Here is a 26,553-nt window from a genome sequence, read left to right as displayed (position 1 = left end):
GAGAGCTTTGTGCAAACTTTTAAAGGTGAATCTGGACTTCTCTTCCTCGTATCACCCTCAAACTAACGGTCAAGCAGAACGTACCAACCAAACCTTGGCTGCTTATCTTCGGCATTTTTCTAATGCTCACCATAATGACTGGGTCGAACTACTTCCTTGGGCGGAGTTTGCCTATAACAACCATTCCAGCGAGTCCTCCGCAAAGTCTCCATTTTTTGTTGTTTTTGGACGGCATCCAAGTGTTCCCCTACCGGTTTCTCCTGCCTCTGGTGTTCCAGCTGCTGACTCTACGGCTCTCAACTTTTCTTCCATCTGGAGCGAGGTCAAAGGGACCTTAAATCTAGCTTCTTCTAGAATGAAGAGACAAGCAGACAAGAAGCGTTTAGATTCTCCTCCTTTTTCTCCTGGTGACAAAGTTTGGCTTTCTTCAAAATTCATCAGACTCAAGATTCCTTCCTACAAGCTTGGTCCACGGTTCATCGGTCCTTTTGAGATTCTACGTCGAGTCAACGAAGTCGCCTACAAGCTGAAATTGCCTGCTTCGCTCCGTATACCCATTACGTTTCATGTCTCTCTTCTCAAACCAGCCGTCTTTAACCGTTTTCATTCTCCCTCTTGTTCCTCTTCTCAACCTGCTAGCACGGACAACATTTTTGAGGTTAAGGACATTTTGGCTGTTAAAAAGGTTCGGGGAAAAGAGTTTTTTCTGGTGGACTGGAAGGGTTTTGGTCCGGAGGAGAGGTCCTGGGAGCCCTTGGAGAACATTGATGCTCCTCGTATTCTCAATAGGTTTTTTGCTACTCTTCGTAAAGGGGGGTATAAGAAGGGGGGTACTGTTACATCCTCCGCTACGCTCCAGCGTCCTCGTTCCTTCGCTCCAGCGTCCCGGTCTGCATGCTCCTCTGCAGGTGTTCTTTCTCTGCGCAGGCGCTCTAGCTTCCCTGTAGCTCGCAGGCCCAGCGTCTCTGTTACCTCCTCCTGAAGTCACATGTTCTTTCCATCCAATCCTGTTCCTGCTCCTCCTATAAAAGGTAGTTCTTCCTGCTTCCTGGTGCCTGATTGTTTTAGCACGTTTGCTATTACGTTTGGCCCTTCGTATTCCCTGCTCAAGTACCTGCACTCTGTGCCTTACCGTGCTACCTTCCGGTTCTCTCTGGTTCACTCCGTTTCCTCCTTGTTGTTACCTGCAGTCCCCGTTCTTCTTTTCCTGTGGTTTACCTATGGTCTTGGTTTTGTTTTCCTTCCCTCAGCTCCGCTCCGTTCCTGCCTCCCAGCCCTCCGGGCTCTCTAGCTGCTTCCCGTATTCTTCCTCAGTATCCTGCATTCGTTTATCTCTCTTCCTGGAGCCGTCCCTACTGGTATCTCACCGTGGGTAAGTGACCTCTGGGCTTGCTCCTTGCGGTCCCTGTATAGGGGTCGTTATCACCTAGGTCGCTCGCCCAGGGGTAGGGCTCCCCACGGTCCAGAGGGTCCACTCTTGTCTCTCCTAGTTCGCTATAGTAAGTGCACACAGGTAAAGTGCAAACATTTGAGTAACAAGGCGCATTGACCAGTCCTGATCTCTGCTACACCATGCAGTTCTGCTTCAGGTCTGAAAAGCAAAACAGGTAGACACACAGTGTTACGCTACCAGCGCGTGGCAATATCAATGAGGGGCACTGGAACAGGTGCCAAACTATTTACAGGGCAAAAGTTCTCAGGTAATGATTGTCCATTACCGTATTGTCCTTTTCAACTAAAAGAAAAAATGAACAAAACTCAATTAACAACATTACTTTCATGCAGGTGAATGTCTCTTTACTTTTTCTTCCTGGGCAAGTCCTGGTGTGCACAGCTTCCTGACTGGGGAAGTCTCCTTTCCTCAGTAGCTCCACCACATTCCACACCCCTCGGGTTCTCTTTCTTTACTGAAGCTGCAGCACAAATCCTGGCTGCACGGCTCCGCTGTCTGCTCTTCACTCTCCAGTGTCTCTCCCCAACTGACCTAACTCCTCCTCCAGACCAGAATACTTAAAGCTGAGGGAAGCTCCCCTGAATCCAGGTCCTGAGCTCCCCTTTCTGGCCTAGATTCAGAATGTGTTGTATGTGGGTGCCTTACCAGGTAAAGGAAATCCCCCTTGCCTCCAAGCGTGATATCGCCCTCCCAGAAAGGAAGGCAACATCACTGTAACAACCGTTTACCTGGGGTGTTACACTTGCGGATGCCTCCACATGTGCAGTTTGGACGCTGCGCCAAACTGTGCCAAACGCAACATGTTGCATTGTTGCAGTCTGCGCAGCGTCCAAACGGTGCGTGCAGAGGCATCTGCAAACAGCGTATGTCCCTGCATACCCAATTATAAAGATAGGTAAGCAGGGCATCGCAGGACACAAGGAAGCGTAGGCGTGGTTTCAGGGAGGAAGAAGGGAGGAAGTAAGCTGCCATCCGCAGCACTCCCGTATGCAAATCTGAAACCAACCTTACCTGTAGGTTCAAAATGCTCACTATACCCCTGGATAAAATCCTTGAGGGGTATGGATTCCAAAATGGGGTCACTTGTGGGGGGGTTTTCACTGTTTCGCCACATCAGGGTCTCTCCAAATGCAACATGGCGTATGTGCGTTAGTTATTCCAGCAAATTTTACATTCAAGAAGTCAAATGGTGCTCCTTCCCTCCCGTCTGAGCCCTGACGTGTGTCCAGTTTTTTTCCCCACATACGGGGCATTCAGTGTACTCAAGAGAAATTGCACAACACATTTTGGGGTCCATTTTCTGTTGTTACCCTTGTGAAAATAAAAAAGTATAAGTTCAAAGTAAAAATTTTCTGAGAAAAGTTAAATATTCATGTTTTCCTTCCGCATTGTTTCAGTTCTTGTGAAGCACCTGAAGGGTTAATAAACTTCTTGAATGTGGTTTGGAGCACCTTGAGGGGTGCAGTTTTTAGAAAATACCCAAGTGTGACACCATTCTATCATATAGACCCCTCAGGGTATGTGCACACGATGCGGAAAACGCTGCGGATCCGCAGCGTTTCTGCAGCAATTTCCCATGAGTGTACATTACAATGTAAACCTATGGGAAACAAAAAAGCTGTGCACATACTGCGGAAAAAAACGCGCGGAAACGCAACGGTTTACATTCCGCAGCATATCACTTCTTTCTGCGGTTTCCGCAGCGGTTTTACAGCTGCTCCAATAGAAAACTGCAGTGAAATCCGCAGAAAAACTGCGGTAAATACACGATAAATCTGCAGCAAAAACAGCGTTTTTGCCCTGCAGATTTATCAAATCCGCTGCGGAGAAATCCACAGTGGACCATTCTACGTGTGCACATAGCCTTAACGGAAATATATATTTAAATGCTCATCTTCTCATTTAACCCATCAGTGACCAAACTTTTAATTTTTATGCCCTTAAACCAGGCAGGTTGGTCACACGAAATAGTTAATAAGTAACATTTCCCACATGTCTCCTGAACAGCAGCACAACTATGGAAGCATATTTTTTTTTAAAGGTTGACCAGCGATTTCTTATTTTACACATTTTTTTAGGGACCACATCACATTTGAAGTCACTGAGTGGGCTTCCACACAAGCTGGGCGTTTCCAAAGCTCCTATTCCGCAGCGCACCACGCCCCTCCCCCGGCGCTGCTGAGGAGCAGTGCTGGCTGGGACGGACTTCGCACTCGCCATTTACGGCACTCACTCATCACACGCCGGATGAACTGTCAAACGATTGTCCCTTTAAAAGAGCATGCATTGTTTTCTAACCAATCAAAACTGGGATTTCTTCCTAATGGTGGGCGCTTTAACGTCAGCCAATAGGAACAAACTGTGTCTGGCAGTTGTCCAATTATAGTGAGTGTCAGCTTTTGGGTGGGCTGGGCAGGCACGTCGCTAAGCTATTCCTCCCCTCCAATCGTAAACTCCTGTGAGCGAGAAGGCAGATGACAGACGTGCTTTTCGTCCAATAAGCGTTGAAGTTACACTGGGTATATAAGAGACCGCGGACAAGGAGTTTCCCTGTGGGTTTCCTGGCTGTCAGTGTCGCCGGTTCTGCTCCCTGTGACCCGCCCCGCACACTGACAACCTCGTTTTAATGTTCTGTCACGCTTTGAGACTAATTTTTTAACTGAGCGACTCCCGCTTTCACAGACGACCTCCTCCTCTCGGACCTGTTGCCGTCAGTGTACGACCCCCGGAGAGCAGCAAGCAGCAGCCATGTCCTCTCACACAGCGGCTGACTCCAAGCGGTTCAGCGTCCTCTCGTGGCAGCAGGTGCGCCGCCTGGACGCCATCCTGAGGGAGAGTGTGCCCATCCACGGGCGCGGCAACTTCCCGACCCTGTCCTGCCAGCCCAGGCACCTGGTGCAGGTAAGCGGCTGCCGGCCCCGCCGCTGAGTCAGTGCTGGAGGCCGGCTTCCTGTCACACACGTGGTGCGGAGGAGGGCGCCCCTCACTGGAGGCTGCCGGCGGGATGGGGCTGCCGGCGGGATGGGGCTGCCGGCGGGATGGGGCTGCCGGCGGGATGGGGCTGCCGGCGGGATGGGGCTGCCGGCGGGATGGGGCTGCCGGCGGGATGGGGCTGCCGGGGCAGAGTGCGGGCCGCCGTGCTCTGTGCTGCTGAATGCGGGCTATTGTCTTCTGTTGTCACCCAGAGCAGGGGCTGCCTGTACGAGCGCTGCGGATAGATCTTTCCAGAACGCTGGGCGATGCTGTGGCTTCCCTTATGGCTGCCTCTATCCTGCCCTCCACACGTGTCTCCGGCATCAGGGCACAGTTACCCCTCTTTATTAGTAATTCTTCTCTCTGCCCCCTTTTCATGTGGCTCATAGGGCCCTTTATTGGGCCTTTCGGCTGCTCTGCATAACTATCCTGTAAGAATCGGCAATAAATGTCAGGCCTCTGCCCTGGCACTGTGCGGTGGATGAAGTGTGGCTAGAGGAGCCTCCCCTGGCTGCTGTGCTGTCAATGTCACCCTGTGGCCACATGGCTAGGGCACTGCTAGGGGATTGTGCTGATCAGCTCTATGGCTGCCCGCCAGAGGCTCATGTGGGTGAGCTGGAATCCTAGTATTGGTCCGTCCCTGGTCTAACTGTGACTTGCCCAAAGCCAGCAGCTCCCAGGGGGCATGAAGCTCCTCTTCCCCACGTAGCTGCACCTATAGGAAGATGACAGCAGCACTGGAATGCTGTAACCCTGCAGACTAAGGGTACCGTCTCACAGTGGCACTTTTGTTGCTACGATGGTACGATCCGTGACGTTCCAGCGATATCCATACGATATCGCTGTGTCTGACACGCAGCAGCGATCAGGGACCCCGCTGAGAATCGTACGTCGTAGCAGATCGTTTGGAACTTTATTTCGTCGCTGGATCTCCCGCTGTCATCGCTGGATCGGTGTGTGTGACACCGATCCAACAATGCGTTCGCTTGTAACCAGGGTAAACATCGGGTTACTAAGCGCGGCCCTGCGCTTAGTAACCCGATGTTTACCCGGGGACTTCGGCATCGTTGGTCGCTGGAGAGCGGTCTGTGTGACAGCTCTCCAGCGACCACACAACGACTTACCAACGATCACGGCCAGGTCGTATCGCTGGTCGTAATCGTTGGTAAATCGTTTTGTGTAACGGTACCCTAACCCTATGGCTGCAGCTTCGTGTTGGCTTCCTGTGAGACTGGCCTTGAGCTGGGAACATGATCCCAGTAGTCAGTGACTGGTGGACGTTAGGGCTGTATAGGGCACTGACTGCGGGAGTGACTGGTGGACGTTAGGGCTGTATAGGGCACTGACTGCGGGAGTGACTGGTGGACGCTAGGGCAGTATAGGGCACTGACTGCGGGAGTGACTGGTGCACGCTAGGGCAGTATAGGGCACTGACTGCGGGAGTGACTGGTGCACGCTAGGGCAGTATAGGGCACTGACTGCGGGAGTGACTGGTGCACGCTAGGGCTGTATAGGGCACTGACTGCGGGAGTGACTGGTGCACGCTAGGGCTGTATAGGGCACTGACTGCGGGAGTGACTGGTGCACGCTAGGGCTGTATAGGGCACTGACTGCGGGAGTGACTGGTGCACGCTAGGGCTGTATAGGGCACTGACTGCGGTAGTGACTGGTGCACGCTAGGGCTGTATAGGGCACTGACTGCGGGAGTGACTGGTGCACGCTAGGGCTGTATAGGGCACTGACTGCGGGAGTGACTGGTGCACGCTAGGGCTGTATAGGGCACTGACTGCGGGAGTGACTGGTGCACGCTAGGGCTGTATAGGGCACTGACTGCGGGAGTGACTGGTGCACGCTAGGGCTGTATAGGGCACTGACTGCGGGAGTGACTGGCGCACGCTAGGGCTGTATAGGGCACTGACTGCGGGAGTGACTGGCGCACGCTAGGGCTGTATAGGGCACTGACTGCGGGAGTGACTGGCACACGCTAGCCCTGTATAGGGCACTGACTGCGGGAGTGACTGGCGCACGCTAGCCCTGTATAGGGCACTGACTGCGGGAGTGACTGGCGCACGCTAGCCCTGTATAGGGCACTGACTGCGGGAGTGACTGGCGGATGCTAGCCCTGTATAGGGCACTGACTGCAGGAGTGACTGGTGGACGCTAGGGCTGTATAGGGGAGTTGTAAAGAACAGCCGCACTCGGGGTTTAGATTTTCAAATGCAAAATTGAGTGACAATTTATTGTTTTCACCACAGTAGCGTAAAGATGTTGCGGTAATGTTTCGGCCCCGTAGTGGGCCTTTGTCACACCTCACTGGAAGAGACAATGAAGATACAATACACTAGATGTTATAGAAAAATTAAAGAAAAGGTGCTGTACATAAACTATATACAAATGTCAGTGCCAAATGGATAGAGTAAGATCATAAGATCCGATATCAATGTGTAAAACTATATGCAGTGACATACACTCACCGGCCACTTTATTAGGTACACCATGCTAGTAACGGGTTGGACCCCTTTTTGCCTTCAGAACTGCCTCAATTCTTCGTGGCATAGATTCAACAAGGTGCTGGAAGCATTCCTCAGAGATTTTGGTCCATATTGACATGATGGCATCACACAGTTGCCGCAGATTTGTCGGCTGCACATCCCAAAGATGCTCCATACAAGGCAGGATGGATCCATGCTTTCATGTTGTTTACGCCAAATTCTGACCCTACCATCTGAATGTCGCAGCAGAAATCGAGACTCATCAGACCAAGCAACGTTTTTCCAATCTTCTACTGTCCAATTTCGATGAGCTTGTACAAATTGTAGCCTCAGTTTCCTGTTCTTAGCTGAGAGAAGTGGTACCCGGTGTGGTCTTCTGCTGCTGTAGCCCATCTGCCTCAAAGTTCGACGCACTGTGCGTTCAGAGATGCTCTTAGGCCTACCTTGGTTGTAACGGGTGGCGATTTGAGTCACTGTTGCCTTTCTATCAGCTCGAACCAGTCTGCCCATTCTCCTCTGACCTCTGGCATCAACAAGGCATTTCCGCCCACAGAACTGCCGCTCACTGGATTTTTTTTCTTTTTCGGACCATTCTCTGTAAACCCTAGAGATGGTTGTGCGTGAAAATCCCAGTAGATCAGCAGTTTCTGAAATACTCAGACCAGCCCTTCTGGCACCAACAACCATGCCACGTTCAAAGGCACTCAAATCACCTTTCTTCCCCATACTGATGCTCGGTTTGAACTGCAGGAGATTGTCTTGACCATGTCTACATGCCTAAATGCACTGAGTTGCCGCCATGTGATTGGCTGATTAGAAATTAAGTGTTAACAAGAAGTTGGACAGGTGTACCTAATAAAGTGGCCGGTGAGTATGTGTATGTATGTGTGTATATATATATATATATGTGTATATATATATATATATTTTTTTTTTTTAGTGCAGACATAGGTATAGCGTAGGCGCAAATGGCAGGCACAAGTAGACTAAGGTATGTAACAAAAAGCAATTTGATATACCGTGTATATACTCGAGTATAAGCCGACCCCCCCCCCCCCTAGTTTTGCCACAAAAAACTGGGAAAACTTAATGTCTCGAGTATAAGCCTAGGGTGGAAAATGCAGCAGCTACTGGTAAATTTCAAAAATAAAAAGATACCAATAAAAGTAAAATTAATTGAGACATCAGTAGGTTAAGTGTTTTTCAATATCCATATTTAATCAGGAGCCCCATATACTGCTCTATACAGTTTATGATGGGCCCCATAAGATGCTCCATACAAAATACGCCCCATATAATGCTCCAGAAAGTTCATGATGGGCCCCATAAGATGCTCCATATTAAAATATGGCCCATATAATGCTGCACAAATGTTGATTATGGCCCCCATAAGATGCTCCATAGAGATATTTTCCCCATATGCTGTTGCTGCGATTAAAAAAAAAATCACATACTCGGCTCTCGTCGCTCAGGCCCCCGACACTTGCTATATTCACCTGCTCCCCGTTCCACCGCCGCTGTATCTTCCCTGTCCTCTGCACTGACTGTTCAGGCAGAGGGTGTCACGCACTAATCGCGCCCTCTGACCTGAGCGTCACTGCAGAGGCCGTGGAAGACGCAGCAGCACCGACGGTGGAACGTGGAGCAGGTGAATATCGCGCACTGCCCCCATACTCGCCTGCTCCTGGCGCGGTCCCTGTACGTCTGTTCCCCGGCAGCTTCTTCCTGTAGTGAGCGGTCACATGGTACCGCTCATTACAGCAATGAATATGCAGCTCCACCCCTATGGGAGTCCATATTCATTACTGTAATGAGCGGTACCATGTGACTGCTCACTACAGGAAGAAGCTGCCGGCACCCGGAGAACCAGGGACCGCGCCAGGAGCAGTTGAGTATTGCACAGCTGCTGCTCCCCCTCCCCTGCCGACCCCTGGGTATGACTCGAGTATAAGCCAAGAGGGGCAATTTCAGCCTGAAAAATGGGCTGAAATTCTCAGCTTATACTCGAGTATATACGGTAATATACAGGGGGAGTGTAAACGGTTAAACTGACCTTGTTGTAGAAATAATAGGAGATACTGCAGTAAAGAAATAAAGATGCTTATTTTCTGTGGTTAATTTTTTTGGGGCTTATTGGGTCCCTATAGCTAGCATTTGCTCCCTTACCTATACAGGGGTACCCCTTCACTATATGGTTTTCTAGGGACGCCCAGACAATACCTATTGCCTTATTGTGTATATTCATATAAGAACAAGCCATTTTTTTGTTCATATACGTGGTATCATTTATATTATTGTTCCTTAAGGTCGTCTTTATATGCTGATTTATTATGGGACCAGCAGTGTTGTGGTTTGTGTTTTTTAACATGTTTTTATTGTTTTCACTGTCTTTCAATAAATTTAGCATTTTTGTAATTTTATCATATTTTGGGAGTGCACTCTATATGCATGGTTCTTTCTCTTGCTCGCCTGTAGCAAGGTTTAATGTCCACATTGGTGTGTCCAATATAAGTGGGAAGCCCTAGGAGATGTCTGGCAGTGACGTGGCATCCACCGCTCGTCAGCTGACAAGTGGTGGATGCCGCATCACTGCCAGACACGCTGGCACACCACTCCGTCACTGCCAGACACGCAGGCACATCTCCTAGGGCTTCCCACTTATATTGGACACCCCAATGTGGACATCATACCTTGCCACAAGCATTTACTGCTATTGTGCCGCTGATACTCCATTACATTCATGAAAACGCTCCTTTGTCCCTGAAGTTATTGTTACTGAAGAAGGCCTTGTATTTGGGCTGAAACGTTTGTTTGATGACAACAATAAATTGCAAAAACCTACATATAAGTTGAGTGCCTTAGTTTCTCTCGCCCCCCAGCACAGAGACCCGCAGAGCATCGCTGCCACAATGAGGTAATAGGGGGGATACTCCACTCTCGCCTTCCCTGTGAGACATCCCCTCCCTTCGTCATTGGGACCGCTCCCACCATATGCAGATTGGTCCGCACCCGCCCTGTAAGATGACACACACGGTGTTTAAGACCCCTGACTTTTAAGAAGATTTTATATTTTAACTGGAAAAGTTGGGGGGTTGTCTTATACGCCCAGTCGTCTTGTACTCCGGAAAATATGGTAATGAATATGGATGTGACTCCATTCCCATAGGTGGGGAGCGCATATTCATTATTAATCAGCGGTACCTTTTGCCCGCACAGGAACAAGCTGCCGGAGACCATCGGAGAAGCAGGGACATGCAGACTGTGCCTGGAGGGGTGAGTATCATGAGGGAGGTGAGCCATGCGATATTCACCTGTCCCTGTTCCACAACCGGGTTGTGTCTTCCGCGTCCTCTGGCTGTGACGTTCAGGTCAGAGGGTGCGATGACTAGGTTAGGCTACGTTCACATTTGCGGTCGGCGCCGCAGCGTCGGGCGTTGCCGCATGCGTCATGCGCCCCTATATTTAACATGGGGGCGCATGGACATGCGTCGCACTTGCGTTTCGCGCCGCATGCGTCCCAGCGTTGTGCATGCGTTTTGCTGTGTTTTTGTTTGCGTTTTGCGTTGCGGCGCACAACGCAAATGTGAACGTAGCCTTTGTGCGCACACTCTGCCTGAACAGTCACTGCAGAGACACAGTGGCGGTGGAACGGGGATAGGTGAATATCGCAATTGCTGGTGTCCTGAGCAGCGGGCGACTCCGGCACCTGGCCCTCATAGCGCGCCGATGTCCCCAGCGACAAGAGGTGTGGGTTTTTTAAATCGCAGCAGCATATGGGGCATAATATTCTATGGAGCATCTTATGGGGCCATCATTAACCTTTTATGCAGCATTATATGGGACATATTTTAATATGGAGCATCTTATCAGGCCCATCATGAACTTTATGGAGCATTATATGGGGCTGCTGATTCAATATGGATATTCAAAAACACTTAACCTACTGATGTCTCAATTTTACTTTTATTGGTATTTATTTTTGAAATTTACTAGTAGCTGCTGCATTTCCCACCCTAGGCTTATACTCGAGTCAGTAAGTTTTCCCAGTTTTTTTTTTTTGTGGCAAAATTGGGGGTCTCGGCTTATAACTCGCGTATATACCATAATTTCAGCCTATTGGTTTGGCCCTTCAGTCATGGTCTCTCGTGTGGCCCCTTGGGAAAATTACCGTATTTTTCGGACTACAAGATGCACTTTTTCCCCCCCAAAAAAGGGGGGAAAATGGGGGGGGGGGGGGGGTGCGTCTAATAGTCGCAATGCAGGCTTACCGTGACTTGAGAGGTGTGGCAGCAGAGGTGTGGGATGAGGAGGCGCAGTGAGGGGGTCCCTTTCCCTGGTAAGGTGATGCAGCAGCCCGGTAATGCAGCAGAGCCGGGTGAATCCTGTTGTTACCGGTGGTGGCGGCCATCTTCCTGAGGCCGCGCATGCGCAGATGGAGCGCTCTGCTGCCCGGGGCTTCAGGAAAATGGCCGCGGGATGCCGCGCGTGCGCAGATGGGGATCGCGGTGGCGATTTTTCTGAAGCCGAGATGCAAACTCTGCTTCAGGAAAATGGCCGCCGCGATCCCCATCTGCGCACGCGCGGCATCCCGCGGCCATTTTCCTGAAGCCCCGGGCAGCAGAGCGCTCCATCTGCGCACGCGCGGCCTCAGGAAGATGGCCGCCACCACCGGTAACAACAGGATTCACCCGGCTCTGCTGCATTACCGGGCTGCTGCATCACCTCACCGGGGAAAAGGACCCCTCTCACGCCATGCCTCTCACTGCGCCTCCTCATCCCAGCACCTGTGCCGGGTAACCACTGCTGCAACCCTCCCATGGACACCAGGCCATGGCGTCGCCCACCTAAGCAGGAAGGGACCCTGCTCAGGTGCACGCCGTACCGCATCACCCCACCTCTGCCGACACCATGCCTCTTGTGACCCTGCTCTGCCACCGCCAGCCCTCAGGTAAGATACTGTAAATTCGGACAATAAGACGGACCCCCCATCTTATAAAAAATCTTTTTTTTCTGCAATTTTCACCCCAAATTTGGGGGGCGCCTTATGGTCCGGTGCGTCTTATAGTCCAAAAAATACGGTAATTGCCCACCCGTGCTATAGTGTGTTTTGAGTGGTCAGACTACTACTTTTGACCACTTTGCATCTTTGGAAACCTAAAGTGATTAAAAGGTGCTGAAAAGACTGAATATATGAACAGCTACTTATTTTTAGGTTGAAATTAATGTTCATTCTTTTGAGCATTTGGTTAGCACTCTTTTGGACTTGATCCAAATCCTGCCTGGGTAAGAAAAAAAAAAAAAAAAAAAATTGTGGACATACCCTAATATTTTTTTTTTTTTCTAGCCCTGCTGCAATTTTGCCAAAAATGCAGCATTTCAATGGCTGCAGCATATTTATGTATTTATTTATTCATTTTTTCACTCACAGGAGTGCCTAATATGGCATGTAATGTACAGTTTGTTTGTTTTTTCGCAACCCCTGCATTTTTCATGCAGGAGAAAAACATCCAGTGTAAAATGTTCTTATCAGCTTGGTAGAGTACAGCTCTTCTGGGTGTGAAATGAATTGCATTTACTAGGAAGATGTGATCTCTAGCTGGTTACTCACCTCTTCATACTGTAGTGTTTTCTTCCACACCCTGTGAGCTGCCTGCAGATGAGAAGAACCTGTCTTCTGGCACTCCAAGGATGTTATGACTGTCATCCTCCTATTCATCTGGGGCTATGAACTGTGTAGGTGAGCTCAAGACTTTATCTGTTAGGCCTCTTTCACACTTCCGGGTTTTTTTTTTTTTTGTTTTTTTTTTTTACAATCAGTCATAATCCGTCAAAATGTTGAAAAGATGGATCCTGTGCAAATTGCAGGGCTGTGGAGTCGGTAAGCCACAGTCGCGACTCCGACTCCTGGATTTTATCAGGTTCCGACTCCTTCATAAATGGTCAATTCGTAACAATAAATTTACTGTTGTAAAATATTAACATCATGCTTGTTCAGTTTCTCACCATCATATAAGTAATCAGACCACTTAGAGCAAAAACTATATTTATTAGAATACAATTAGAATATAGCAAATAACTTTTCTAAACTCTTGTAAGTAAATATGCAATAAACACTGTTATGCAGTTAATAAGAAGAAATCTAAATTTGTCCTCAGAAAAAGTATTGCCTCTGTCAGATCCTCCTTCATGGATGCCCTCAAATCTGATCTAATTATTTTGAGCAGAGAACAACCTCTCTACACTAGCTTGGGTTGGTGGCAAAGCAGTAACCACTCAGGCAACATCTCTGACAATGTCAGGATACAGAGGAATCACTTGTTGCACTGTTATTTTTGATAAATGGTCAAATTTCTCAATTTCTTTTAGTGCACATGAAAAATTCTGCTGAAATGTACTGGCTGTGTTCTTTGATGGGGATGACTCTTCTTCTATGTGGGAACGCTTTGCACGGTCCTTGTGATCCAAATATTTTTCGAAATTAAATTCTTCATCAGTTGATGAGGGTGAAGATGTGGCAGGATGACCAAATTCTTCTTGTTCCTCCAGACTGTTCTGCAACCCTTTCATCCTTACTGCTATTTCAAACAGAGCTTCTTTTCCTTCAGTTAGCTGTTGATCATCTAGAAGAATCCGATGCATTGGGTCTACATAAACAGCTGCCAAAAGAATGTTATTTTGTAATAGTAGCTCCTCTCTCCGTTTCATTGATGTAGCAATGCCACTTGCAATTAACCCTCCTCTTTGGGACAGGCGAAACATCAGGTTCTTCCACTCCTTTAAGAAAATTCCTGGAGTTAAGTCCTCTGCTTGTAATTTTTTAGTCACTGTAAATGGGTGCTCTAGCAATTTTTCCAGCTCAGTCACCTGATTCCACTGACTTTCATTTAGCGTCAGTTGAAGGTTAGCCATGTCTACAAGAGAGGTTTTCAGTTCAACCAAGCGCTGAATCATTAAGTACTGCCCCATCGTGTGGCTTGATCAATAATTGCCCCTTTTCCAGCACGTCTCTTCAAAATTGAGTCAACTTTAGGGGTTCTGGCAACAGTAGCCAATTTTCTCACCTTGCCAATCCGTGCAGCAGCATGTCCTTCTTGCAGACTGTCTCTTATAGCCAGCTGTAGCGTATGCACAACACAGCGCATGTGATGAATGAAAGAACGTATTGACACAGTTCCAACAAGATCATCTAAACTATCATGTTGCTGTTCATCTGAAGCAACTTCAGTTTGCTCCTCGGTTACAATACTGTGTTCCTCTATTTCAAACATTTGTGTCTGTGGACCCAGAATGTTCTTCTAGCTGCTGGTCACCATCATTACTCTCATTCATTAGCTTAATAGTACTTATCACATTTGAAGCATTGTCAGTTACGACAGAAAAAACTTGCTCATTTTTAAGTTCATAGTCTTGCAGAACCTTTTCAACCAAGACCTGGAGAAAATCACTGGTGTGATGAGCTTTGGTGTCTTTTACTGCCAATTTCTTGGTAACTGTTTCATTTTTGTCACAAACAAATCGGACATTGATGACAAAATAGTTCACTCTGTGACGTATGCAGGCATCCATTTTAAGAAACACAAAGCGTCCCTGGAGAGTTTTTTTAAGTTCTTCCTTTTGTTTAAAAGCTTCTTCGATTACTAACCCTCTCTCCCCGCCTCTCCCCCCCTCATAATGAAATAGGCACACTATCCTTTACAACAAGCTCTATGATCTGTTTTTAAATGTATCTACTGTCATTGTCACAGTAATTTGTCACTGACAAAATACCTTGCAACTGATGGCTGCAAAGTTCTCTGCTCCTTTGTTTGGCTGGAAGAGCTGGGCACTGGTTCATTGGTTTGGATGCAGTCTTTCTCATCCACTGCTTTCAGTACTTCTGGATGAAAGCGCTGTAAATGTCTCTTTAGATTAGAAGCTCTGGTAGGAGCCTTTTTATCTTTGCCTGAATATGCACTGATCTTGGCTTCACAGCATTTGTTTTCGTCTGGGTCATTTGTCATACACTGACAGACATAATGTTTTCTATCTTGAGTGATGGTGAAATGTTTTAAATACAGCTGATTTAATGTGACGCTTCTTTGACATTCTCAGGTTTTTAATTCTGCATTCACAATCCAAATGACAAGTTTTTCCTAAAAACAATTGTACAAAATTATTGCCAGGCCGTACAACTGATATAGTGGTCAGTAATACTGTTATTCCTCATGTACTCAGTTAACTGATGCAAAGTTTGTAAGGATAATACTACTTAGTCTTCCTCTTCTGAATAGCAGCTGTGAGATGCTTGGAAGATGCACACCTAGTAAACGTCTAGTCTAGAGGAGGAGCTTTACTACTAAGAATTTGCAACACATTTTCAGTTTCATACATTGTAAGTAGGGGGGATTGGGGCAGCATGAGGTTAACCAAGTATAAGATTAGATAAGGGCAGTGGAACAGTGACACACAAGAAGTAAGTGTCTCTATCTCCAGCAGAACTGCTTATCACTGTTCATAGTTTGATAGAACATATATATTTGAGTAACATTTATAAAATTCATATAAAAGTTCAATTATGAAATAAATACTTTTTTTTTTTTTTTTTTTAAAGCTGGAGGTCAGTACATTTCTACCGACTCAGACTCCAACCAAAACTAACTCAGACTCCACAGCCCTGGCAAATTGTAGAAAAAAAAAGATGCACTGGGTCTGTTTGATGGATTCGTCGAGGCTATGTGCACACTTGTATGCGTCTTCGCCGTTTTTTTCCGCTGCGAAAACGCATACATAACACAACCCAGGTTTTTTGTTTTTTTTGCGAGATGAGACCATTACATCATCACAGGTCATTGTCTCGCAAGGCTTTACTGAGAATGGGAGCTGCAGGCAGCATCGCAAAGGCTACAAGGGATGCCGGAAGGTAAGAATATCACGTGTTTTTTTTTTTTTTTTTGTTTTTAAATATATCTTTTTACTTTTGATGCTGCATGGGCAGCATCAATAGTAAAAAAGAGCCTTTCCCTGACGGTAAACTTTTTTTCGCGCATGCTCGGTTTCAAGACTGCAACTGTCGCTGGATTCCTGCTTTTGACAGCAACAGATCCTGCGTCCATAGGCTTCCATTATAGCCAACAACGGACAGCGCAGGATCCATCGCTGACCGATTTTCCGACATACAGAAAAACGTTTCTCTGTGCGTTGTCTCCGCCTGACAGACAGCATTTTTACGACGGATCCAGTGCACGATGGATGAAACGGAAGGCCATCCATCACAATCCGTCACTAATACAAGTCTATGAGGAAAAAACGGATCCAGCAGAAAAATTTGCTGGATAAGTTTTTTTTTTTTTTTCTTTTTTTCACAAAACGACGCATTGTGACGGAAAAAGACAGAAGTGTGAAAGAGGCCTTAAACTGCAGCTAGATGCTATTTGTCATGTGAAGTATATTTGGTGTACATGCAAGTCATAGAGAAGGAATCTCTGCAGATCAGGATTTATAAGGTCACAAGAATTCCTCTTTTTATACTGGATTGAAGGGAAGGCACTAGGTCTTGTCAGCTTTGGGGCATTGGTTGCTTACTATGTCTTGTAGCGAATGCACTTGAGAAGGCTAGGGCTACATGCCAACTCTGGCCAACCTAATCTGAGGTAGTTTGACCTTTAAAAAAAAAAAATATATATATATATATATTTTAATTTATTTTCTTGTTGCAGTACCCTCAGGGTCACAATGCAGCCTCTTCATTTGTATTGCACCTCTTCATTTGTATTGCACTATGGTATAGTGGTGACATGGTGAACTGACAACATGAAACGTGTCATAGCCAAAGATGCCATTTAGGCTTAATGTGTATTTTATAATTTACACAAAGCACCTGCCTCTATAGACCAGACTGAAGATGAATATCTGCTGCTTTAGTGGATCTGAGACATCTGACTGGTGTACACAATCTGAAAGTGTCAGCGCTTTGGACACAGAGCATGTCCGCTGCGTCCAAATTGCTGCCGTCTGTTGAATGTAGGTGAATCCGCATGTGTTCACTGAACTGTGCAGATTCACTGCATTCAATACTATCTGTGAAACATCACATGCGGAGACTAGCATCTCCACAAGAGAAATTGATATTCTGCTGTCTGGAAAGACCCACCGCGGGTCCGTCTCTGCAGGTGAGCCGCAGGCACGCATAGTGGGCATGGGATTTCTTTAAATCCCAATCGCTATGTTGTAACATCTGGCTGCTATGAGTTTGATGCTGCACAAGTAGGCAGCATCCAACCAGCAGCGATGACTGATTGTGAGCACACACCATAAGTGTTATGTGGCCTTTGACAGAATAAAATCCTATTTATGTTCATGTTTGCAAATGTCAGTAGCTAAAAATAATCAACACTAGGATTTTTTGCTTTCTGCCTTCCTTTCTTGGGGTGTGGGGATTCCCTTTTTCTTTGAGTGTAGGCAATGGGATGTCCATTATGGAAATCATGTAGAAAAGCTGCGGAGACACCATCACGTGTTTCTCGACGCAAGCAATGAAGAGCTTCATTGCTTGCGTCGAAACACGTGATGGTGTCTCCGTGGCTTTTCTACATGCATTTGCATATTTCCCATCAGGGATGGGGGCAGTCTTCTGGATCACTGCGTTGAGAAACACGTGATGGTGTCTCTGTGGCTTTTCTACATGCATTTGCATATTTCCCATCAGGGATGGGGGCAGTCTTCTGGATAACTGCGTTGAGAAACACGTGATGGTGTCTCCGCGGTGTTGGATGTTTTGATCTCCCCGAGGTCATTCACCCTTATGTTTACATTATGGAAATCAAACCTATAAAGCACATTAACTGCAATTTCTGACCAGCCATTTGAAGGATACTGGCAGACCCTATCAAGGGTGTCTTTTAGCCACCCCATGTCCACCTCATATTAATAGTGTCTGTGTAGGAAACATTCCTAACCCCTTCTACCTCTTCCCTCATCAGTAATGGTTCTGACTCCTCCTATGGTAATATTGGGGCTGAATGCTTTACGTAACGACTACATAAAATGTCTGCATATTAAAACTGTAGACTGCAATAAGATGTTTTACTTGTGGCTCGCTAATAAAGGCATAAATGTGCCGTCCTATCCCTGAAGCTCTTGAGCAGCTAGAATTGCAGCATGTTGTGTTGAGGGCTACTGAGCGTAGGGTGTGGTATGAATTTCCACCCTAGCTGGCATTTTGCTGGTTCAGCTGTTAGTCTAGATGAGGGTAGGTACATCTCCAGTCTTGTATGAATTGATGATGGGTGGATGTGTAAACTGATATTAAATTTAGTTCATATTCTTAAATTGAGCCAATACCAGTTCATTCCAAGGATATTAGGACTTGGGTGTTTACTGCTGGTTACTGTAACTAATAAACACTCCTGATAGAAACCGGTCTCTCGGGTAAATGTATGACTTGATACAAATGTACTCATTTAGTGAACATGCTTTGTAGCCTAGATGGAATTTGTAATCTACATCCATGTAGGTGATTTGTCTTGAGCCTGCATGATCTCTCCATAGTAACCAGCTCCTCCTGGTTGAGCTGTCTTTAGGATAATGGGTGTAAGTACTTGGCATGCACTGTCACTAAAGGGAACCTGTCACCCCCAAAATCGAAGATGAGCTAAGCCCACCGGCATCAGGGGCTTATCTACAGCATTCTGTAATGCTGTAGATAAGCCCCTGATGTATCCTGAAAGATGAGAAAAAGAGGTTAGATTATACTCACCCAGGGGTGTTCCCGCTGCGGTCTGATGGGTGTCGCGGTCCGGTCCCTCCCATCTTCTTATGATGACGTTCTCGTCTTCACACTTCGGCGCAGGCGTACTTTGTCTGCCCTGTTGAGGGCATCATAAAGTACTGCAGTGCGCAGGCGCCAGGCCTCTGACCTTTCCCGGCTCCTGCGCACTGCAGTACTTTTGCTCTGCCCTCAATAGGGCAGATAAAGCACGACTGCGCCGGAGCCGCAGCGTGAAGACAAGAGGACGTCATCCTATAAAGATGGGGGTGCCCTGGACCGTGATGCCCATCGTACCAGACCGCAGCGGGGACCGCCCCTGGGTGAACATAATCTAACCTTTTTCTCATCTTTCAGGATACATCGGAGGCTTATCTACAGCATTACATTCTAGAATGCTGTAGATAAGCCCCTGATGCCGGTGGGCTTAGCTCATCTTTGATTTTGGGGGTGACAGGTTCCCTTTAATTTATTTTGGTAGAACTTGTCCTAGATGACTTTTTTATAATTTTTTTTTTTTTTCTCTATTGGTATTAATTGGCTGCCAAGTCAGACCGGCCCTGGTTATATGCAATGTGTCCAGTAGTTGCAAACAGTGATTTCCAAATTGTTGATCTATAGCACTTCCCTATAGTGTGGGGGTGAGGAATCTTTTCATTAGGCCGTTTGGATAGTTATACCATCCTTCTGGGGCTGTACAAATCGCGCACTAACTCTACCCACAAAGTACATCCTAACTCTGGCACTGGTGTCAGGATGTAATCTTTCATTGTACGCACCTCATTGTTCAGTAATGAACGCTTGTGCTCACAGAGCAAGAGGATATTAATGGGCCAGCGGCCATCAAAATACAGATTCCAGCCCATGCACTGCAGACCCAGAGTCTGCCTGGCAGCAGAATTAAAGATCATTGATGGCTGTAAATGGCCCATGGGTCTGAGGTTCCCCACCACTGACACAGGGGGATATTTCAGACTTTGGCCTTTTTTCTGTATGGGGTTATGAACTTGCAGGTAGTTGCTAACTATCTGCCAAGGGATGGGTTTCTGTTGGCTCAGGTGGTGACTCTTCGGCTTCAGTTCACCTCGCGTCCTACTGTTGACGGGGTGCTACAACTGATGTCATGCTGAGTGATAGCTGGCTCCTTGCAGTTTGACAGCGAATTCCCTATCAACATAGTGGAAGAGAAGCTAGTTGGTCGATATGACGTCAGCAGGAACGGTCAGTGACTGCCCTGAGCTAGCAAAGATTGTAACCAGCTAGAACAGGCAGCTAGTTAGCAACTAACTGACATTAGTTCTTGGCAATCAAAGCCTCTTGATTACATGCAGTGCCTCTGTCATTTGGTTAATCTGTCTATAGCTAGTTCTCAATTTCATTTTGGGTATAGGACCACCGAGATTAAATAATTTGGAATAAGGGTCAATCTGGCAGCACGGTGGCGCAGTGGCTAGCACAGCAGCCTTGCAGTGCTTGAGTCCTGGGTTCAAACCCCACCAAGGACAACATCTGCTGAGAGTTTGTATGTTCTCTCCGTGTTTGCGTGGGTTTCCTCCAGGTACTCCTTCCTCCCACATTCCAAAGACTTACTGATAGGGAATTTAGATTGTGAGCCCCAACGAGGACAGCGATGATAATGTGTGCAACCTGTAAAGCGCTGCGGAATATGTTAGCGCTATATAAAAATAAAGATTACTATTATTGAGGGATAGTTCTCGGTGAGCTGGGGGTGCCAACCTCTGCAGCAAGGCAGACACAAAGTGCATCTGCTCGTCCTTATGTATGTTAAACGTTGACTATAAGACGTGTGTTCTGTATGATGAAATACATTTTTAAGGGTTTTGTTTTTCAAACTATTTGATCATCCCTTAATGATGTAACTGACAAAGAGGTATTCCTATCTCAAAGATCCTATCCCAATATGTAGTAGGTATGATATACCCCAACTAGAAATGTAGTATAGTTTTTCTGATTCACTGTCTTTCCTCGTGCAGGCATTGCAGAACCTTGGATATCTATGGTTACAACTGCATGTCTAGTGAGTTAGTTGCTAATGGTCATAACCGTGGATATCTAAGGTCCTGCAATGCCTGTGCATGAGGAAAGGGACATGGCGAATCAGAAAAACACTACTAAATTTCTAATTGCAGGTATTTGCTAATATTACACCTACTACATATTGGGATAGGATCTTGGAGATGGGCATACCCCTTTAAATTCTTGGCACCATAGCAAAAAATAAGTCCAGGGTAACCCCACAAATGCCAAACTATAAACTTGCTGTGTAAAAGATTGATCTTTAAATATAGCTGACTGTTTCTATACCAAGGCTGCTTTTCAGTAAGATGACAGATGTGATTATACAAGTGTCAAAGTAAACCTGCTTGGCTATGGAGTTGTTCACCAGCTCTTCATCTCCAAACCTTCAGTGACTAGTTATGATCACCAGACAGCTTTTTGTGCGTCCACATTGTAAATGAGTAGTGGACAAAACTAAAAGGTTTTATAGCTAATAATCACATAGACCTCAATATTGAAAGGGAACCTGTTATGTAACTTTAAGGGTCCCTTTCCACTTGTGAGATAAAAAACGGTCCGTAATCTGGACCGAAAAAACGGATGGAACGTATGCGATTGTTATGCGAGTGCCATGCGACTTTTTTTAATCGCACCATCCGTATGACATCCGTATTGCTGTCCGATTTTTACGCACCAGTGTCCTTTGAAAAGCCGGCAATTCAGCGCCGTGTACAGTAAAATCACACTGACAGGTTAGAATAGAGTAGATATATGCACATAGAATTTGTATATATACATATATACATGTCAGTGAGACACCTATATATGTATATTTAATGCAGCGCTAGATAGCATAAAAGCCTCTAATTCAATTGCCGTCTTTTTCCTTCTCCTTCACAAACCCGACAGGATATGAGACATGGTGTACATACAGTAAACCATCTCATATCCCCATTTTTTTTGCATATTCCACACTACTGTTAGTAGTGTGTATGTGCAAAATTTGGTTGCTGTAGCTGCTAAAATAAAGGGTTAAATGGCGGAGAAAATTGGCGTGGGCTCCCGCGCAATTTTCTCCGCCAGAGTAGTAAAGCCAGTGACTGAGGGCAGATATTAATAGCCAGGAGAGGGTCCATGGTTATTGGCCCCCCCGTGGCTAAAAACATCTGCCCCCAGCCACCCCAGAAAAGGCACATCTGGAAGATGCGCCTATTCTGGCACTTGGCCACTCTCTTCCCACTCCCTGTAGCGGTGGGATATGGGGTAATGAAGGGTTAATGCCACCTTGCTATTGTAAGGTGACATTAAGCCAGATTAATAATGGAGAGTCGTCAATTATGTCACCTATCCATTATTAATCCAATTGTTTGAAAGGGTTAAACACACATGATTTAAAAGTATTTTAATGAAAGAAACAAACAGGTTGTTTTAGTATTTTATTGCTCTCTCATTCCATCAGGAACACCCTCGCTTGGCAAAATAATAAACACACAATATACATACCCTCTCTGATGAACTGTCACGTCCCACGAAGTAATCCATCTGAAGGGGTTAACTAATATTACAGGCAGGAGCTGCGATAAACAACTCGCTCGTGTCTGTAATCCCCGGGTGCTGAAAGGAAAGCAGAGTGATCTATACTTGCATTCAGTCGCGGTGATGCGCCCCTGCTGGATGTTCTCATGAACTGCAGCCTGGGAACTTTTTCCCACGCTCCAGGTCATATGAGGACATCCACCAGGGGGCGCATCACCGCGACTGAAGGAAATGTAGGTCAATGACCTACATTTCCTTCATTCGCTGGGGAATTACAGGCACGAAGCACAGCTGCATTTGCAGGGCTCCTGCTTGTAAATTATTTTAACCCCTTCAGATGGATTACCTCGTGGGACGTGACTATTCAACAAAGGGTATGTATCTTGTGCATTTATTGTTTTGCCAAGCGGGGGTCAGCAAATGGATTGAGAGAACAATAAAATATTAAAACAACCGCTGTGTTTATTTCATTAAAATACTTTTAAATCGGGGTGTGTGTGTGTTTTTTAACCCTTTCAAACAATTGGATTAATAATGGATAGGTGTCATAATTGACGCCTCTCCATTATTAATCTGGCTTAATGTCACCTTACAATAGCAAGGTGGCATTAACCCTTCATTACCCCATATCCCACCGCTACAGGGAGTGGGAAGAGAGTGGCCAAGTGCCAGAATAGGCGCATCTTCCAGATGTGCCTTTTCTGGGGTGGCTGGGGGCAGATGTTTGTAGCCACGGGGGGGCCAATAACCATGGACCCTCTCCTGGCTATTAATATCTGCCCTCAGTCACTGGCTTTACCACTCTGGCGGAGAAAATTGCGCGGGAGCCCACGCCAATTTTTTCCGCCATTTAACCCTTTAATTTAATAGCTAGAGCCCCCAAATTGTGCACACAGACACTTGTTACATTAGTGAAGAGGAATATGTAATAAAAGAAGGGATATGAGATGGTTTACTGTATGTAAACCATGTCTCATATGTTGGATTTGTGAAGGAGAAGGAAAAAGCCGGCAATTGAATTAGCTTAAAAGCCTCTATCTAGCGCTGCATTAAATATAAATATACATATATAGGTGTCTCACTGACATATATATGTATATATACCTATTCTATATGTGTATATATATCTTCTCTCTTCTAACCTGTCAGTGTGATTTTACTGTACACCGCGCTGAATTACCGGCTTCTCAGAGGACACCGGTGCGTAAAAATCGGACAGAACTCGCATGGTTGGTGCGAGTGCTGTGCGTTTTTTTTTTTTTTCTCGCACCCATTGACTTGCATTGGCGAGTCTCGTCCGAGAATCGCAGCAATACGCAGCATGCTGCAAATTTTTTCTCAGCCGATCCAGATTTTTCTCAGTCCGATTTCGGCTGAGAAAAAAAATCGCAAATGAAGACACCTATTAAATAACATTGGTCCGAGTGCAATCCGATTTTTTTTTTTTTTATCGTATTGCACGCATCCGTTTTCCTCGCAAGTGGAAAGGGACCCTAATATTGACACTAGCGGTGTGGCTATATAGGTCCTAGTATTGCAATAAAATGCAGGGGTGTATCTATTGTGGTCAGAGGGTGTGATCAGGCCCATGTGAGACGGGGGGTCCTTCGACTTGACATTAGTTTGCCTGTGATGTCATGTGCTGCCAAAGTTGGGTATGGCAAGAATTTTTTCTTTTTAAAATGTACTGGAGAAGACTGGAAGCGGTTAAGTTTGGGAGGAAAACTATAGCCAGAAGGGGCCTGGAATGGGGGGGAAATGTTATAGCATGGAGGGGATTATTGCAAGCAGGAGCAAAGACTAAGGATATAATCACAGCAGGGGTGGGGGAGACAAACGCACGTCTCTATAGGATCAAGAATGCTACAAGGGCCAACATGCAAGTGGGGGGGGGGTCGTCCAGGTCCAAACCTTGCATTGGGGCCCATCATATTCTAGTTATGCCACTGGCAACATATTGATTACTAATAAATGGTTATCAACTGTGCCAGCACTGAAATCAAACTCTTAAAGCCACAAGCAATTTGCTTCGAAGTTCTTTAGGGGTCTGTCAGTATATGCTTGCGCTAACATGCCCTCAATGCACTTCAAAGTGAATTTGGATGTGGTTCTAAAAAACTGGGTTTATTTCAGTAGTGGCACATGAGTACAACTAAAAATCTGGTATCCCTTTTATTATTGTACTAGGAGTTGTGTAGCAATACCACTTTTTGCCATTAGTAAAGGGACATGAGGAACTATTTGTAAGTAGAACTTCTTGAGGTCGAGAATTGCTCATTTCCCAGTTATTATGTATGGCTAAAGTAGGGGAGAGTTGCATAAGCTAAAATATGGGAGTGTATCACAGATGATGGATTACTAGAGAAACACCTGCTGGATCAAAGCTTGGAAGCCTGACAGACGCCAACAGGCGAGTGCAGTCCCTAAGAAACATGCCACAGCATGGAGATCTGCTGAGCATGCAGATCGTGAGACATGTTTAGTCTGGAACAATTTCACAGTCTTGGTATACATGTTAAACCTAGATTTATGGATTATATTTTTGAGATGATAAACTATTGTGTATCTTTTGCAGGTGGTCAGAAATCGTCTAGAGCAGACTGGTATCCTGGTTCACAAGGTGAAACTGAATGGTTCTGCTGCAAGTCATGTGCTGCATGAAGATAGTGGCTTGGGTTACAAAGACTTGGACCTCATATTTCTGGTGGATTTGAAAGGTCCTGATGCGTTTCAGGTGGTAAAGAATGCTGTATTGGATTGTCTCTTGGACTTTTTGCCTGTAGGGGTCAATAAAGAGAAGATTACACCAATGACCCTGAGAGAAGCCTATGTTCAAAAACTAGTTAAGGTTTGTACTGAAAGTGACAGGTGGAGTCTAATATCCCTATTAAACAATAATGGAAAGAACATAGAGCTGAAATTTGTTGACACTCTAAGACGACAGTTTGAGTTCAGTGTCGATTCCTTCCAAATCCTGTTGGATTCAATACTTGTCCGCAATCAGAGTTTAGAGACTCCAATGTGTCAAAGCTTTCTTCCAGCTGTGACTGGAGAGAGCATGTTTGGGGACTTTGATGAAGCACTAGACCACTTGCGTAATCGGGTAATTGCCACTCGAAGCCCAGAAGAAATCCGAGGTGGTGGTCTTCTCAAATACTGTAACCTGCTTGTGCGTGGATTTAGACCAAAGTCAGAAGTTGATATGAAAACTATGCAGCGGTACATGTGTTCACGTTATTTCATAGACTTTCCAGATATTCGTGAGCAATTGAGGAAACTTAAATGCTATCTGCAGGACCACTTTGTTGGAATGGAGGATAAACGATATGAATACCTAATGACCCTTCACAATGTAGTAAATGAAAGCACTGTGTGCTTAATGGGACATGAACGTCGGCAGACTCTCACACTCATTGCTTCTTTGGCTATTCAGGTTTTATCTGAACAGAATCTTGTTCCTGCCATGCCAAACTTCACCTGCTACTACCAGCCAGCCGCCTTCATGAGTGATGGAAATTACAGTAGTTACTACCTTACTCCAGTCCAGCCCATGGTGTCTTGTAGCCATTCCTATCAGACTTGGCTTCCCTGCTGCAACTGACTTTTGTATAGGTCACTGGCCAACTTCTGACCTCAGGCTTCTAAACTGAGCAAGAACTTACTGGCTGTCTGACCTCCCCTTGTGATATTGAAAGGGTTAGCGATGTGAGCCATTCTACATCCTTTCACCCAATTTTATTTTTTCCTTTTAATAGAGTACCATTACTATTGAAGGTTTGCCAACTTTCCTCACTTCACACTGATGCAAGCTTTGGAGCCTGTGAATACTGTGTGCTTGGACCAAACTGAGAGTTTAACTCTTAAGTGCCTGTAAAACTTAATTGGTTCCACTCCTAGATTATAGAAACAATTATTCTTGCTATCGGTATTGCATAACCATTTTGCTGTAGATCACTAAGCACACATCTTTATCTTCCTTTATGATATTGTGCCTTTTGTATTTACTTTTGCAAAAAAAAAATCCTTGATTTGATTTCTACACCCGTATCAGACTTGCTAGAGTTGCATAGTTCGGTGCTATTAAATATGCCTCCAAGGTAATTGGCTTCTTTACACTGCCATTGTTGTGGTCTGCCCCCAGATCCCCCCCCCCCCCCAAAAAAAAAAGGAAAACCTGCCGGAAGGCATTGTCACTTTGCGGATGCCTAATCTTGGGTTTGGCAGATAAAATGATTGCGTACACATAAGGCTGTGAAAATAAGATTTTACAATAACTTTTTTTGCATTTGTATATCAAGTCAACATGGTTAAATGGAGTTTTAAAATATTGCACAACA

At 45.9% G+C, this 26,553-nt stretch overlaps 1 protein-coding gene across 1 annotated transcript; it reads left to right on the top strand.

The window, feature by feature from the left end:
- The first annotated feature begins 4,005 nt into the window (after positions 1 to 4,005).
- Positions 4,006 to 26,255, top strand: TENT5B (terminal nucleotidyltransferase 5B). The gene is made up of 2 exons (XM_077295682.1): positions 4,006 to 4,354; positions 24,792 to 26,255. The coding sequence occupies exons 1-2, from the start codon at positions 4,202 to 4,204 to the stop codon at positions 25,815 to 25,817; spliced, it is 1,179 nt and encodes a 392-aa protein (XP_077151797.1). The 5' UTR covers positions 4,006 to 4,201; the 3' UTR covers positions 25,818 to 26,255.
- Positions 26,256 to 26,553: the final 298 nt, after the last annotated feature.

Source organism: Ranitomeya variabilis, chromosome 3 (genome assembly GCF_051348905.1).
Source record: "Ranitomeya variabilis isolate aRanVar5 chromosome 3, aRanVar5.hap1, whole genome shotgun sequence".
In the NCBI taxonomy this organism is placed as follows: Eukaryota; Metazoa; Chordata; class Amphibia; order Anura; family Dendrobatidae; genus Ranitomeya; species Ranitomeya variabilis.
The sequence above is the reverse complement of the archived record's forward strand: the minus strand, read 5'-3'. Positions and strand labels throughout refer to the sequence as shown.